The sequence below is a fragment of the Plecotus auritus genome (assembly GCF_963455305.1).
Source record: "Plecotus auritus genome assembly, chromosome: 2".
NCBI lineage: Eukaryota > Metazoa > Chordata > Mammalia > Chiroptera > Vespertilionidae > Plecotus > Plecotus auritus.
This window is the reverse complement of record NC_137771.1, coordinates 169772885-169790286: the sequence shown is the minus strand read 5'-3', so window position 1 is coordinate 169790286 and position 17402 is coordinate 169772885. Positions and strand designations below refer to the sequence as shown.

The following is a 17402-nucleotide window of genomic DNA, read 5'->3' as shown; positions in this document are numbered from 1 at the left end:
GGCACAGACATCAGAAAAAAGGTGTCAACATGAAAGAAAGACCAAAACAAGTAGACAGATAAAGAGGACTTCAACAAAAATACAGATGGTGTAGAGAAAAACACATTTCAAAGACACCATAATTCTTCAGAATAAGTGAAGATATTGCATTCATGAACTAATATAGGATGCAATAAAAAAATTAAAGCCCTTAGAAATGAAAAAAATATATATATGACAGCAGAAAAAAAATAGTAAAAGCATTTAAAGATAAAGGACACTTCCCAGAAAGTCAAACAAAAAGTCAAAGAAATGGAAAATAGAAGAAAAGAGGTAAGAAAATTAGAGGATTAATCCAGGAGGTATAACAGCCCATTAAAAAACTCAGTGGAGGGCCCTCGCCAGGTCCCTCAGTTGGTTGGAGCATCCTTCCATTCACCAAAAGGTTGTGAGTTTGATTTTCAGTCAGAGCACATACCTAGGTTGCGGGTTCCATCCCTGGTCTGGTGCATACAGGAGGCAACCAATCAATGTTTCTCTCTCTCTCTCTCCCTTCCTCTCTCTCTCAAATCAATTAAAAAAAAACAGCCCTGGCCAGTTTGTCTAAGTGGTTAGAGTGTGGGCCCACAGACCAAAGGGTTGAGGGTTGGATTCCCAGTCAAGGGCACATACCTCTGTTGCAGGTTTAATCCCTGGCCCTGGTTGGGGCCCAAGAGGGAAAGCAATCAATCAATGTGTCTCTCTCTTGCATCGATGTTTCTCTCTCTCTCTCTCTCTCTCTATCTCTCTCTCTCTCTCTCACTCTCTCATTCCCCCTCTCTCCCTCCTCCCTCTGTTGGGAAAATTTGCCACAAACAAAAGAAGTTGTCTCCAGATAAAAGGGCCCACCTAGTACCTAGCACCATGATGAGAAAAATTTACTTAGAGGCAAATAAACCTGGTGTTTCAAAACATCAACTTTGAAGAGAAGATTCTAACAACAGACAAAACCAATTAGGAATATGAATGGCAAAAATCTCTTACTAACAAGATTTAAAGTTAGAATACAGTGGAAATTATCCTCAAAATTCTAGAAAATAATGTTTGGGTGTGAATTTTATACCCAGCCAAACTATGAATCATATGAGAATAGAATAAATACAATTTCAGGCATGTAATCTCAAAAACTGTATCTCACATGTTTTTTCACTAAAACAAAAGAGTAAAAAAAGAAAATGTGGATGCAGAAGAAAGGGGATCTCACACAGTAAGAGGATGAGGAGAGAGCAACAATACAGATTAGGGGGATAGCCCTGCATCCAGAGGAAAAACTAGAACAATAAATCAACAAACAACAAATGCTGGTGAGGATGCAGAGAAAAGGGAACCTTATACACTGCTAGTGGGAATGCAGACTGGTGCAGTCACTATGGAAAACAGTGTGGCGTTTCCTCAAAAAATGTAAAATGGAACTGCTATCTGACCCAGTAATCCCACTTCTAGGAATATATTATAAGAATCCTGAAACACCAATCAGAAAGAATATATGCACCCCTATAGCAGCATCATTTACAATAGCTAAGATCTGGAAATAGACCAAGTGCCCATCCGTATATGAATGGATTAAAACAAAACGAAACACCTGTAGTACATTTACTCAATGAAATACTATGCAGCAGTAAAAGAGAAAGGATCTATTACCCTTTGAGACAGCATGGAGGGACCGAAGATGATTATGCTAAGTGAAATAAGCCAGTAGGAGAAAGTCAAATATGATCTCATTTATATGTGGAATCTAATGAACACAATAAACTGATGAATAAAAGAGAACCAGAAGTATGGAAACATGGAACAGACTGACGAATCTCAGAGTGTGTGTGTGTGTGTGTGTGTGTGTGTGTGTGTGTGTGTGTGGAGGGGTGTCGGGGAGGGGTGGGGGAGGAAGAGATTAGCCAAAGAACTTATATGCATATATGCATAACCCATAGACAACAGGGTGGTTAAAGCTTGAGATTGGGTGGGAACCAGGTTGGGTGGGCAATAAGGGCGGGAACATCTGTAAATGCTCAACAATAAAGATCTATAATAATAAAAGCGTAATATGCTAATTAGACTGGACATCCTTCCAGACAACCTTCCAGACAAAGCTGGGGCTGCGAGGGAAGCCCAGGGCTCAGGTGCCAGAGGAAAGCTGGTGCTGGCAGCCGGGGGAAGGAAGGCCTACTCTCGCACGAATTTTGTGCATTGGGCCTCTAGTAAAATATAAAAATAAAAGTCTGGGAGCCTCAGAACCTCTTTCAGCAGCTGCCCTAGGAGTGAGTCAGGGAGGGGAGATAGGGCCTTGTTTGTAGAGCTCCAAAGGTAACCTCCTGCCCCACCCCCACCATTTGAAGTTCAATTTACATATATTTCATTCATTTACATCACTGAAGAAGATTTATTTTGAAAAAGTTTGCATAAAATTTGAAAAATCCTGACCTAAAACATTCTATTATATAAGTGCTATTGCTTTTCACAGATTTATCTATTCTATTACGTAAATTTATTCTACTCTATCATATAAACATATCATTCTATTACATAAATTTACTATAATTTAAATTACTCTCATTTGTTTCAAAATTTTCTTTATCAAAGAATGCTATTATGAATCTTATCCATATCTCTATGTCCTTAGGATAAATTTCCAGAAGTGAGGGCTCCTAACGTCTAAGGCCAAATCTCTTGCTGGTGGGAATGCATCCCACCGGCAGCGTATTCTCATTTTATTATTGCTAACCCTAACCACTCACACTGATAAGAGCTGTCCTTTCCAAGCACTGTACCAAGTGCTGTACATTGATATCATCTTCAATTCTCACTACAATCCTAAGAAGGTACGAATGTCATGCCCAATTTACAGATGAGGAAACTGAGGTTTAATAAATTTCATTGCCCAAAGCCACACCGTTAGTCTGTAAGAGAGCCAGAATTTCAACCCAGGCAGTCCATGAGCTTATTATCAACTTGATAGTTTTTTAAAGCACAATGGTTTACATTTTAATTTTTAAATATTTAGTGAATGACCATTCCCTCCTCCCCCATAAGCATACTGGCAAATACTGGCTATTTGCATTTCTTCTTTTTAAGGGGGATGTTCTGTTCCTTTTCTCTTAAGTGGTCATCTTTTCCCTATTGTTTTATAGGAGCTCTTGTATATAAAAAATATTAATTCTTGGTCAAAGGATTTAAATATTTCTCTAGTTGATCCTATGCCTATTTTCAAACATTGAATTTTTTACATAGTCAGAACTATTGATTTTTGAAAAATGAAAATTGCACTGATTTTGCATGAATGACCTTGAAGTAATGACCCTTCTTGTGGTCACCACCATGAATCTCAGGTATGAAGACTGTAGAGGACACATTTCTCCCCTGTACACCCTGCCTGGTAAGCAAGTAAAGATGGGTCCAGGTTGGGGAATGATCAGTTTGGAGTTTGACTTAGGAAGCTCCCATCCTTACGCTGTCCCAAGGAAAAGGAATGCCTAAGCGAGAAAGAGAACAGGGTGTAGGTTGAGAGGTTCATGTCTCTGGGAGAAGGAAATACAGCTGGGCCCCTTCTACCTACAGGACAAGTGAGCTTTAGATGAGAAACAAAACCTAGGGCTCCTCTCTCGGCTGGCAGAGACTGGCCACAGTGGTCAATAGTTATTCCAACCCAGAGTACAGGGCACCCTTGATCACAAGCCTGGTCTCTGAGCAGGTCAAATGGGCCCCTCAAGCATCCAAGGGTAGGAACGCATTGGTGATGCAAAGAGATCAGCTCCCCAAAAGGCCAGGGAGGGGCCGCTGACAGGAGGCGGTACACCTGTATGAGGGCCAGGTCTTCTCTGACTCGATGCTGGCTTCTGAGTCCTGCTTCCAAACCCATACAGCACAATTCAGCTCTCTATGTGCAAAATTAAAATTTAGTCTGACTTGGTTCATGTAGTCTGGGGACAGAGGATATTGCCCCAAACTTGCTTTGACAGCCAAAAACAGGCAGGCACCTCTCCCAATAGGGCCCATTCTGCATGCTCATTCTGTGGGAGAACAGATGTGGGACAGAATGTCAAGAGCCCAGAGTCTCTGGCTTTACCTCTCACCAGATGTGCAACCTCAGCAAGTCTCTTCCCTTCTCTAGGTTTCCGTTTTCTGGCCTATGTAATGGTAGGTAGGGCCTAAGGTCCCTGCCAAATTCTGTGATTCCCAGAGCTTTGGAAAAAAATCTTACATATGGTGGTTTTTTTCCCTTTGGGATGTTTTACTAGCCAAGTGCTCCAGTGTTGCCCCAGCCCTGGCCCCACTGTCATCACACACAAACCTGTTGAAATGTCTTCCTCAGAGAGCCATCCAGACGAGTGCTGTCTCCCTGACTTGCAACATTCTAACAGGGGAGCTTCATTGGAGAGGGGGCATCGCCATTAATACTACACAAGTGTCCAGAGTCCCGAGTTCCTAAGATCTGATTGGGTCCTCAAGGATAATCTTCCATATGACTCTGTGGTCAAATGGCTCTGGTGTCCATGGCCCTGGGCCTCTGCCCAGGTCACTCTGGCCTCAGCTGCACTACTAGGTTACCCCCCAGAACTCCTGGAGAACCTGCAGGCCAGCCTGGGAAGGACTCCTGGCAAAGCTTTGTCCTCATCCTGAGCTCCCAACGGGACACTCCCTCCCTCAGTGCCCGAGGGCTGGGCAGCTAATTCCATGTCTGTGTTGACTGTGCTCAGCCTCAGGGTCGGACTCCTAACTCTCAAAGTCATTGGAAAATTCATCTCTATCCATGTGGTCCTTCCAAACATTTTCCCTAGTGTCCCAGGCTGAGGGGACACAGGGTCCCCGTAGTACTCAGGACATTCCTAATCAGCTGTGCCCAGCATTGGCCATTCTCAAATATAAGGGTCACGTCTCTCCCCCCAGTAAATCTCCTTTGCAAGATTCCCAGGGGGGCAGGCTCTAAATAGGCCCTGCCACACAGCTCTCCTAGGTGTAACCAGGTAGCGCCAAATTCCTGCTCAACCAACAGCACTTTCTCTCCTTGAACGTGTGTACAACTTTCTTCAATGTATTTTTAATACATTTCTTTAATGAGCATAGTGGGTATTTAGAAAGAATACATGCATGGGGTTAAAAAAATCAAACCGTCCAAAAAAGATATCCAGTGACAAGTGAGTCTCCCCTTCTTGGTTCTTGTGCTCCAGATTCCCCTTCCCTGAGGCGGATAGAGGAGGACAAACCAACCAACAAAAAACCTGTATGTTTATAGGAATGTACATAAAATGCACCGTTTGGCTTGACCTTGATATTCAACCCCAAATCTGTGAACTGGCCTCCACTCTCAACTTTTGGAAGTCTAAATCGCTGAGTGTGTATTTTGTCATCATATATAGAACTCCTGAGCTTGTGCCTGGTCTACAGGCATGATTATATAGGTTACCATTGTATCGAATCAGCACATCAACTCTAGTGGTTTGCACAGGGCATGCCACTTAGATTTATTGTTAATAGATGATACTTGCTATAAATGTATACCCGGACCTTGAAATAGAAATCTCTTTATGCTTCATATGTTAAAATACTATATATGTGTATTTAGTATTGTAAGAGTAAAATGCCACATTAACGATGATTGTGAAACTGCTAATTGTATTTTCAAACACAAGTAAGCATTTTAAAATAGTAAATAAATATGGGAAAAGGTTGAGAGTTTAAAGAACATTATGAGAGAATAATTCATGTTAGTCTTTGTGAGTCAACAAATGTTAAACAACTTTACAGAGAATTAGTCAAGGTGATTTCATTGTCCCTCCACCTCCAAGGAGTCCCCTCCTTCCCTGCATGGCCCTGGTTCCTCAGTCACCTGGTCAGACCCCCTCAAGGATCCTGCCACACCTGTTCTTTCACCATCAAACTCTGTCTGTCCGATGTCCTCCATTTCCTAGGACCCTCTTCTCTAAAATACCAGCTGGATAAGCAGATTCCCGCTTCATATAATTTCCTTGAATTAAAATAATTAGGTTTTCCAGGCCTAACCTAAAAGAAGTGATGCTGGGACTTTCAAGAACTACCTGGCAGGTGAGACTGACATTTTAGGTAGAGGGACACTTGACATTCCCTTCTTCCACCCTTTTCCATGTTCAGGAGTTGGGCAAAGGCCTGGGGTTCTCTCACATTGCTCCATGGCTTCCTCCTGACCCTCTACTGAGCACTTTCATCTGCACAAGGAGTGGAGTCTCTCTGGCTGCTTGGGGCATCTCTTTGTACTTAGAAGGTTTCTGTGTTTTCTTGATCTTCATTTTAATGTCTGTATAGGACCCTGGTCCCTAAATAGCAATATAAAGGCATTACTTCAACTTGATTTGTGGCAGGAGATTGGGACAAGCAAGCATGGAGAGAACCAGGCTTCCATCTCAACCCCACAGAATGACACTCAAAGGAATGCATCAGTCCTAGTCCTGTCAAGTCTATTGTTCCCAAAGCTCTGAAGCAGCCCCACCCTCGCACAGGCCTCCTCCCTTCAGACAAGCAACCTTGGTCGTTGGTTGGCTCCACCTGCCACAGGGTGGCCTGGCACGAAGGACTCAGAAGCCCAGAGGAAAATCAGCTGAGCCAATCAGATTGGAACTCTGTGGGATTTGGGATGAAGAATAAAAATAAGATTGGCCAATAGCAATAGAAGAATGGAGCAGACACACAGAGACTCCACAGAGAGAATGGGCTGAGAGAGATGGGGGAAGGGTGGCGATGCCCTCTCTTGGCTCCACACATCGTGCCTTGCTGGGATGGCTGAGGTAACTCTGTGATTCCTGTGACCATGGAGCACACTATCTCACGGACAACCATGGGTGCAGCTCAGAACTCATTCCCCTGGTCCGCCTTCTCCCTCCACTCAATATCCGGCCAAGGAGATTCCCCACCCACAGGGTGTAAGACTGGCCTGGCTCATGATCTTTACTTTTAAAATTTTCTTGCAGAGAAAAGAGGAGTCTGACATAGTCATGTTTGCCTGCCTGACCACATCCAGAAGCAGTCGATGTGCTCAGGTAAATCCAGTTCCCTGAACATCTTCTCTCCCTCCTCCAAGAGGCATGCCAGCACCGAGCCAGCAACTCTTGTGCACCTGCTGGTCCTGAAGGGTAGAGCGGTGGCCATTATTATTATCTTTTCTTTTCCTATATACTTTCTGAAGGAATTTTGAAAAATTTAGTTACATCTTCAGATTTTTACATTGACATCTAGAATATTTCATCATACTTTAAAGAGCTGCAAAAGATGTAATTTCTGGCATATTCTAAAGACTGGCATCCTATATAATAAAAGGCTAATATGCAAATTGACTGAATGGTGGAACGACCGGTTGCTATGACGCACACTGACCACCAGGGGGCAGACACTCAATGCAGGAGATGCCCCCTGGTGGTCAGTGCGCTCCCACAGGGGGAGCTCCACTCAGCCAGAAGCCCTGAGCTAGGCTCACGGCTGGGGAGCACAGTGGTTGTGGCAGGAGCCTGCCAGACTGCAAGAGGGCACAGGCCAGGCTGAAGGAACCCTCCCAAGTGCACGAATTTCATGCACCGGGCCTCTAGTTTAAAAATAAAGTTGTTTTTTTAAATGTAACTGTGATTTAATAGAATCTAAAAAGCACGGCATAAATAGAATCTAAAAAGCACGGCATTTAAAAAAATACAGGAAGAGTTCTTTAACAATTGGAAATTCACATTGTTCCTTTTACCCTTGAATGTGAATATCATCCCACCTACCCCACAGAATTTTACCACAATGTAATATATTTTTAAGTTCAAAAGTCTCTTAATATTCACACTATCATACTTCTCTGCAACTAAAATGTGTACATGAATTATAATGTTAATTTTTAAAATGTCTTATGACTATAAGATCTAAGTTAATCAAGTATTTGGAATTGAGATATCATAATTATTATTAACATCAAACATTATAGAGACACTTGAATTTTAACAAATATTAAATGTAAAATAAATTTTAGGCAACAGTGGTTTAGAATAAATGTTACTTATTACTAAAATGAGAAAGATTAACAATAGAGAGAGAGACCTTCTTAGGACTTGCAAAACAAGTATTAATGCTGAGTATAAGTGCATTATTTACAGAACAACACTTCAGAAAATGGTCTGGCCATTTCTTAAATAGTTAAGCATGTATTTACTACATGATCCAGCCATTCCACTCCTAGGTATTTACTAAAGAAAAAAGAAAGTATATGTCCACACAAAGAAAAAAATAGAAGTTTTATTTGCAAAGCCAAAAACTAGACACAGCCCCTCAACAGGTGAATGGATAAAAACTGTGGTATATCCTTTCAATGGAGTACTATACAGCAATAAAAAGGAACAAACTATTGATACACACAGCAACTTGAATAAATATCAAAATAATTACACTAAGTGAAAGAAGCCAAAAATAAAGGGTACATACTGTACTGTTCATTTATATACAAATCTAGAAAATGAAAATTAATCTATAGTGGCAGAAGGCTGATCAGTGTTGGCCTAGGATGGGGTATAGTGACAGGAGAGAGGGGTGTTAAAGGGGGCAGTAGATATGTCCACATAGTTGATGGTAGTGATGGTTTCATGGGTATGTACATGTATCAAAATGTATATTGTACATTTTAAATATGTTAGGCAATTATATCTCAATAAAGCAGTTAAAAATGTGAATAAGTGTCCAAGAAAATATAAAATACATAACTTAGCTCTTACAGTGTTTCCTTTACTTGAAGATGTACTATTCATCTGGCTGAAGTAAATAGGGAACTTCTTTCCTTCTGGTCTTTGAAACTCTCTCAAGGCTTCCCCTGGGACTCAGGCCGGGCCTGGGTGAGGGACAGCTCTCTCAGAGCACTTCTTCCGGGCTGGGAGCGTGGAGAGGCAGAGGGGATGGCCTTCTCACGCAGCAGGCTTTATTCCAACCTTGAAGATTCCAAGACAGATACAGTGAGATAAGGCCCGCAGCCCAGACACGGGTGTCACGTGGGGGAGATAAGGTCCTGCCACCGTCACCATCTCTCACTTGCTTTGCTTTCTTGGACTGTTCCTTAGGAGTTTCATGATCTTTGACAATAGTTGGGGATAGAAAAGGTGAGGTTATTAAACAGAAGTTGTCATCCCTTCTGCTCCCCCACTCTATACTACATCTGAATTCTGAGCCAGAGCACCCCATTTATAATGCCATGTTTTCTGTAACAGAAATATGTATAAGAAAGGGATGGATACGAAGCCCTATAATAACTTACTGTAGGAGGCATTGTGGAATTGTCCCGATTCCTCCCCTTTTATGGGGCAGTGGGGAGGTTTTCACATCCCAGGACCTCCATAGTAATAATGCTAAGTGTGAGAGATACGCCTATCACTTATAAAGTAGAAAAGGGACAAGTATGAAATGGTAAGTAGGAAAAGTAGAACCCAGCCCGCACCTCAGGTCAGCAGGAGCCATCTCAGATGGGTGTTAGGAAAGGCCGCCCTTGGTTTCCTTAAATCCAGCACCTTGTGAACCTCCTGCACTCACACGCCCTGAGCTGAAAGCCCCTGACGCACAAGGATGACCCCTGGACCTTTGCATTCCAGACCCACCATTTCCTGGCTGGGCGATGTGAGGTGGGAGCGGTGACACCTACCTGGCAGGACTTTTGTGAAGAGTAAATTTTATAGAACAGAGCCTGAAACAAAGTCTGGCAGTGATCTTAAAAAAACCTCCTCCACGTGTGTGTGTGTGTGTGTGTGTGTGTGTGTGTGTGTGTGTGTGTGTGTGAGAGAGAGAGAGAGAGAGAGTGTGTGTGTGTGTGTGTGTGTGTGTGTGTGTGAGAGAGAGAGAGAGAGAGAGGGAGTTTTCCAGGACCTGCTGCCTCCTGGTTGGAGTCGGGGTCTGCATCCTCACAGCCGGGGCTCTAACGCAGCGCACTGCTCACCAGCAATTTAACCTTGGGCAATTTGTTCTTCTTATGCAAAATGGAGCTAATAATAGAATGTACTCTGGGTTTGCTGTGAGGGCTAAAGCATGGAAAGTGCTTAGGACAGTATCAGGCACCCAGCAAGCACCCAAAATTGTTATCTGAGCTAAGCGTGGGGGTTAAGGTTTGTTTCAGCAATCTAAGTCACTGGTATGTCAAAGTAAATATGGAAAATATAGTCTTGAGCTTCACAAAAATTGCTTCGTTGACAAAATTCCAAAATATGTCCTAGCTTCCTTTGGGGACAAAAGATACCAGTCCAGTAAATTATGCATGAAACAGCTCTGCAAGACACCACTAGTGAAAAACTAAAGTCTCCTCTATAGGGTTTTCCATTTATCTCCATTTATCCAAACTTGAGAATTTCTCTTCTTCCCTCCATCCCTTCCTATACTGCCTCCTTCTGGCCTCTTACTTACTGGAATTCAGAATTGAACGGGATCTTAATGATCAGCAGATCCAGTGTTTTAATGTAAGAAAGAACTAAAGGGTTGTAGCAAGGGTCATACATGCCAAGGGTGTGCAATTTATGAGAAGCGAAGCAAAGATCAGGGAGGGGAAAGGCCAGTGTGACTTGCCCTCCTGTCACCCTTACTGCTCACTTTCCCACCAGAGTAGCATCTCTGAAACAAACGCATTTGCTGGTAGACCTAATGGGGCTGTGACACAATAAGAAATAGACATTTGGTCTCTGCCTCCACTTCGTGGCACACAGACCCTAAAACCAGGGGAGTCTCCTAAGTGCGGTGTCTTTTTGTATGCTCATGAGACAAACGGGGCCACAGCCACAGTATGGGGGCTGGTTGCTAGGGGAACCAACCACAGGGATTAGACCGAACTTCAGTCCCACTCTGAAACCTCCTGGGAGGGCAGAGGGACGGGAGGTTGAGCTAATCTCTAACAGCCAATGATTTAATCAATTATTGCTAATGAACCCCTATAAAAACCCTAACTGAAGGCGGTGGGACCTGAGCCTTTGGTGAACACATGGAGGTGCTGAGAGGGTGGCGTGCCTGTAGGGCACCGAGGCTCTGTGCCCCTTCCTCCATATGTCCATCTCCTCCACCTGGCCATTCCTGGGTTGTATCTTTTTATAATAAACTTGTGATCTAGTACAAAAAGTGTTTTCCTGAGTTCTGGGAGCCATCCTAGCAAATTATCAGACCTAAGGAAAGGCTCATGAGAACCCCTGATTTATAGCCTTTCATTGGTCAGAAACACAGGTGACAACTTGGCTTGCAATTGGCACCTGAAGTAGTGGGGAGGGGATCATCCTGTGGGACTCAGGCCTTAACCTTGAGGTCTACCCTAACTCTGGCAGTTAGTGTCAGAATTGAGTTAAATTGTTGGTGTCTGCTGAGAATTAGAGAATTGCTTTGTGTGGAAAACCCCACACATTTGGTGTCGGAAGTGAGAATAGGCCTGTCTCATTTTATTGAGCTTCAGAGACACTGCCTTTTTTTTTTTTTTTTTAAACAAATTAAAGGCAAGATCTTCCACCAGCAGAAAGATTCCAACGCATTGAAGGCTCAGCTGATGGTTAGCATAATTTTTTAGCAATAAAGTATTTTAAAATTAAGTTATGTACATTTTTAGATAATCTTATTGCACATTTAATAAACTACAATATATTTTAAACTTTTATATACACTAGGAACCCCAAAAATTTGTGTGACTCACTTTATTGTGATACTCACTTTATTGCAGAGTCTGGAACTGAAATATCTCCAAGGTATGCCTATACTGAGTATAGAGAAGAAACAGTTTTTCCATTGAGGCTGTATAAATAATCCTATATAATAAAACCCTAATATGCAAATCAACTGAACAGCAGGACGACCAGTGGAACGACCAGTCGCTATGACTCGCACTGACCACCAGGGAACAGACGCTCAATGCAGAAGCTGCCCCCTGGTGGTCAGTGTGCTCCCACAGGGGGAGCGCCGCTCAGCCAGAAGCCAGGCTCATGGCTGGCCAGTGCAGTGGTGGTGGTGGAAGCCTCACCCGCCTCCTCTGGAGGTGGGCGGTAAGGAGCAGTAAGGAGAGAGGGGTCTGGGACTGTGAGAGGGATGTCTGACTGCCGACTTAGGCCTGATCCCCCCCTAAACTGGCAGGCAGACATCCCCTGGGGGGTCCTGGACTGCAAGAGGCCGCAGGCCAGACTGAGGGACCCCCCCCTGCAGTACACAAATTTTGTGCACTGGGCCTCTAGTTAAATTAATATGAGGATATGTGTCAGGAGCTAAAAGTCTTCATACCTGAACCAAGTAATTCTCCTTCTAGGTATCTTTCATAGGAAAATATTGAGAAACTAGGACAAAGGTAAATATCAAACAATGCATTTTCCCAGAATACATCTCCTCAGAAACAACCTTAATGTCCAACAATAAAATTAAAAACCTTAAATTATAAAAGTGTCCCTTGTCATGGGAAAATGTTCATGACATAATGTTAAAGATATAAAATAAAAATGCAGTGATGCTTGTTCTATATTAACCCTGTTCACAATGAGATGTAGAGAAAGCATTATATTTTCCTGTGTTTTTAAAAATGAAGACTTTGAAACCTGTAAGAGGAGAACAGGACAGTTCGGAAACTAATCTGGGAAGATTAAGAAAAACTTTCCTCCACAAGGTTAAAGGACGTTCACGACGCCACGTGTTTCCAGGACTGGGCACCCGGCCACTCGCTCATGGATGAGCTTGCTTTGAAACTAAGAAAGGAAGTGCCCCCATGTTTTAGCAATGGATCTGGACCTACTTCAATAGCTTTAGCTGCTTGTTCTTTTGTTTCAAATTCCACAAGGCAAATCCCATTGGGTCTCCAGTAGACTTAAAGTACTGTCTACTTATATAAAAAAACATCACCTCATTCCCCAGTTGCTCTTTCAATCCAGCTGTGATCAACAGTTTTTGGAATTAACTCCCATGAAAAATTAGAAGCAATATTAAATATGTAAACATCTAATCACTATCTTCTTACTCAGAGGCCAAAAATTTTAACTTGAATATTAAAAAAATAAAAATGACTTTGGGAGAGAGACAAGAGGGGAGGAAAGGGAGAAGGCAAGGAACACCAGGCATAAAAAGAATAAAAGAATATAAAGGAATAAAAATACTCGCGACCTCAACAGTTCCAATGTGCCAGGTGCTCCATGTTCCTCACAAAACTCATGGGAGGGAAGCATGATTTTCCCCCTCCTTTATTTTAATTATGTATTTTTAAAATTACGTTTTATTGGTCTTTAGAGGGAGAGGGAGAGGGAGAGAGAGAAATATCAATTGTTGCCTCCCACACGCACTCAGACCAGGGACAGACCCAAAATCTTGGGATGTATTCTGACAGAGAATCAAACCAGCAACTTTTCGGTGCTCGGGACGATGCTCAACCAACTGAGCCACCCCGGCCAGGACTTTAATTATGTATTTTTAATGGATGAGAACACAGGATCTCCAAAAGAGATGAAGGGGTTCCCAAGTCTCGGGGCTCATTGGTTGAGGGGCAGGGTTCGGCCCAGCCTGTCCTGCTCCCACGCTCATGTTTTTCCCACCACATCTCGCTGCCCAAACGCTCAGGGAGCTTTGTCTTCACTTCTCCTGCCATTTGGAGTTTGGTTAAAAACAAAATGCGGACCACGCTAGCACAAGTGCTTTCAATACACATTTATTGAAAAAGCACAGCACAGTCACTACACCGTCAACAGAACCGTATTTCCTGACTGAACAGGAGATTGCCATTCTAACGTGAATTCTCCCCAAAAGCGGGCCTGTGTGGAAGCTCACGCTGCGAGTAATGACTAGAGCCTCCATTCTGAGCTCGGAGTTCTAAACCATTAAACATTTAATTACCACTTTGGCAAAGCAAAGCACATTACCATTTCTACAATGTAACAGCACAGAGATTTTAAATGCATCTTTATTTTTTAGAATCTTCAGTATTCACAACATGTAAAATGACGTTTTAAATAAAAGGCTATGCCAAAACACAGTTTCTTAGAAAGGCCCAATGGCAAGGAAGGAAAGTTGCACATGAATAATATTTATCAGTGATTATAGTTGACATGAACTATAGTTTTAAAAGAATAAAAATACGACTTCAACATTTCCTTACAAAAGTATACTTGGCCATAAAATAAAAATCTAGAAAACCTCGACTGTTGAAAAAGTAAAATGAAAAAACGATTTATTTTATTAAAATGTAATACAACCTTTACATGGTAAGAATTATTTAAAAACACACAGAACCCTTCCTAAGAGAATTCATCCCATACACTCATGTTCTGACAGTTGCATAGACCCACCAGGTCACAGAGCTGGGACCCCCAGCATCGTCTCAGTGCCGGCAGATGTTAAGCCTCCTCCCTGCACCATTTCATATTTGCACCACCCCTCCTGCCAGGAGACCAGTTTGCTAGGCACGCGGGGAGTCACAGGAAGAGAGCACCGGCTGTCAGGAGCCTGTAATCACCTGGGACTTAGAGGGGCTATTTTAAAGTCAGGTCCTGGAGGTGGGAGAAGCTCAATACATCATGTGCTCTATCCTCAGTCCCCTGGGACTGGCCTAGCCTGTTCTTAACTCAGAGCCCAGAGGCAGGCGTCGGGGCAGCCGGAACTTCTTATGTCTGTCCCACTGCAGCAGTTTCAGCCCAAACTACTCCCAGGACCCCAATAGGTAAGGACTTTGTTCTTCCACAGACTGAAAAGGAGTTAGGGGCTTCAGTGTGGCCAGGACTGGGAGGAAGAATAGGGGAAGGCATGACATTCAAGGTCTAGAGGGAGGCCTAAAGCCAAGGGATGGGTCACCTCCAGGAACCCCAGGGAATGGGGTGAGGGGAACCCTGTTTGGCATGCGAGGCCCCCTAGTGTGGAGATTGGTGACAGTGGGACTATTAAAGGCTCCCACACCAGCGGCTGCCTCTGCTATTACTGCAGCCATCCCACTCAACTCTCTTCCTCCCGCTGCCCCTGCAAAATCAAACCAAATGCACCATGGCTTGAGAACAGGAGAACCAGAGTGCTTGGGCATTGGGATAATGATTTCGGTTGGACAGGCTTTGTGGCTTGCTTCTAGGAGTGTGAGAGGGTGGAGGCAAATGGAAAAGTCTGAATGGAGTAAGACATGGCAACCTGACTTGAATCTAGGTCCACTTGGACGACCTAATTCCTCTGCTCCGCGCTCAGGTATGAAAAGTGATTACTCAGGCAGAGTGCATGAAACATATTGGGGAGCTGAAAGCATGCCTTCACTTACAGACATTCCTAAAAAATGGAAGGGGGCACTGTGAGATTTACAGACTTTTGAATAAAACTCAGTTCCTCTTGGGAGGCAGTGCAGGTGTAGATTCCCACTGTTTCTCAGAGCAGCACAGGCACCTCCACTGTGCCAGATGGGTCAGGGTTCCGGATGGCGGGCTCCACCTTCCAGTGTTCCCGGGGCTTTGGAGTGTGGAGGAAGTGAGAAATTCCTGGTCACCATTCCTTGTCACAGGTCCTCTGCCCTGACTTGTGCTGCTTGTCTTCCCTCTGTCACATGGTTTCTTGACCCCATCTCTCCTGCCGCCACTCTTTGGAAGCAAGCACTTCAAAGTGAGAAGGGCCTGGCTCTGGAACAGACGACAGGGGGACTATAGAACTGCCATCTCTCAAGAGCTGAAAAAGCAGGTGGCCAGACGCACAGCAGACAGGATGTGTGTGGAGGCAGGAGGCTGGGCCAGATGAGTCAGGAGATGAGCCAGCTCAAGCTTGTTTTCTGGAACCTTCTTCCACCACAATTCCCTACGTCCAACCTCCTCCTCCACTTTTGCTCAGCAGACATGCTTACACATGCCTATAAGCCAGTCATACCTCACTAACTCTTCCACGGGGGTCTCCTGGGTTTCCCCGTGCGGGAAGGCCCTTCCCTCTGCCTAACCCCATGTCTGAACAAACACTAGCAGATATGAACGCTTTGGAAGCTTGTCATCTTTCCCTAAACTCTTTCCAATTCTTTTCAAGCCATTAAAACAGATTTCTCTGCCTTTCCCTTCGAAGGCTGTCCTTGAAGGTTACACATAGTTATACGTTGATTAGAGACAGCATGGAATTTTAACAGACCAAGAAAACAGGATTTAGAACATATTTTCCAAGGAGGGAAAGATCCCATAGACAGCTGTAGAAATAAGCTGCAAAACTTCCAACAGCATTTAGGTGGTGTTGCTGGCTTTGAATCAGTTTTTATGAATGGATTCTTCAGAATATGAATGTCTCTGAGGGCCAGGACCCTGTCTTGTTTCTGTAGCCACAGCGCCTAGCCCAGTGCCCAGTGTGCAGCAGGAACGCAAATATACTGGTTGAATTACAAGATCCAGCCTCCTCCATCCCAGGTTTGTGTGTGTGTGTGTGTGTGTTTGTGTGTGTTTAAGTACGATCTGCTTCTCCCAGCATTTAGTATTGACTTTGATGAAATCCCTGCCTGACTTTATTTTAGGGTATTCTGTTATGTTCTCATCTATATATATAAAAGCTTAAGTGAATGGCTGACCGGCCGACTGTCCAATAGTTATGACGCACACTGACCACCAGGAGGCAGATGCTCAACACAGGAGCGGAAACCACAGGCATGGAAACATGGAACAGAATGATGAATCTCAGAGGGAAGGCGGGAGAGGGGAGGGCGGAAAGAGATTAACCAAAGATCTTACATGCATACTAGAGGCCCGGTGCAAGGAGGGGTCCCTTGGTTGGGCCTGCGGGGATAGGGCTGAAACTGGCTCTCCGACATCCCCCAAGGGGTCCTGAATTGCGGCGAGAGGGCACAGGCCAGGCCTAGGGACCCCAGTTTTATTATAAAGTACTCAGATGAAAAAAAGATCACAGTCTGCTTTAAGACAAAAGAAGAAACTTTGTAAGCAAAAATTAAAGCAAAAACAATGAAATAAATTTCAGGACTTAGATAACAAAGAATTGACTGGTAAAGGAATACTGATAAAAGAGTGAATAGGTCAGGGAATCAATGGCTGGTTCATTTCCCCCAATTAGATGGAAGGACAATTATGGGCGACAGAATGTAGCACAGAGTTGCCTGCCCAGGACACTGGGGGACTATAACAAGCTTGTGTAAAAATGACAACAAATATGGATAGGCCTCTTTATTCTGAGATAGAAGAGGGTGAAATATCAGGGCTAAGATATCAATTGATGTTTTGTGTTTTCCTGAAAAGGACAAGGGTAACTGCATTTCTTTGGGACATGGAGCAAGAATTCTGGGGTGCAAGCCGAAAGGACCATGGGGTCATGAAGGACAGGGACGGGTCCATTGGAGACATTTACATCACTTACGAAAACACTTTTCTCAGCAATAACTTATTGATCAGGAAGAGCAGTGCAGTGTGGGTTAGAGGGTTCAGAGGAGGACTGAAAAGAGACAGTCCTCAATTTGGGGTGGATTACGTTGGGTG

The 17402-nt window shown here is 43.7% G+C and overlaps 1 protein-coding gene across 1 annotated transcript in view; it reads right to left on the bottom strand.

Moving 5' to 3' along the window:
• Positions 1–8222: 8222 nt before the first annotated feature.
• Positions 8223–17402, bottom strand: part of SLC49A4 (solute carrier family 49 member 4) — an 83011-nt gene continuing 73831 nt past the window's right edge. Inside the window, exons 9-10 of the mRNA XM_080655728.1 lie at positions 11665–11710; positions 8223–9071 (exon numbers count right to left, since the gene is read on the bottom strand). Coding sequence (XP_080511854.1) covers positions 11706–11710 — 5 coding nt within the window. The 3' untranslated portion in view covers positions 8223–9071; positions 11665–11705. The remainder of the gene's footprint in view (positions 9072–11664; positions 11711–17402) is intronic.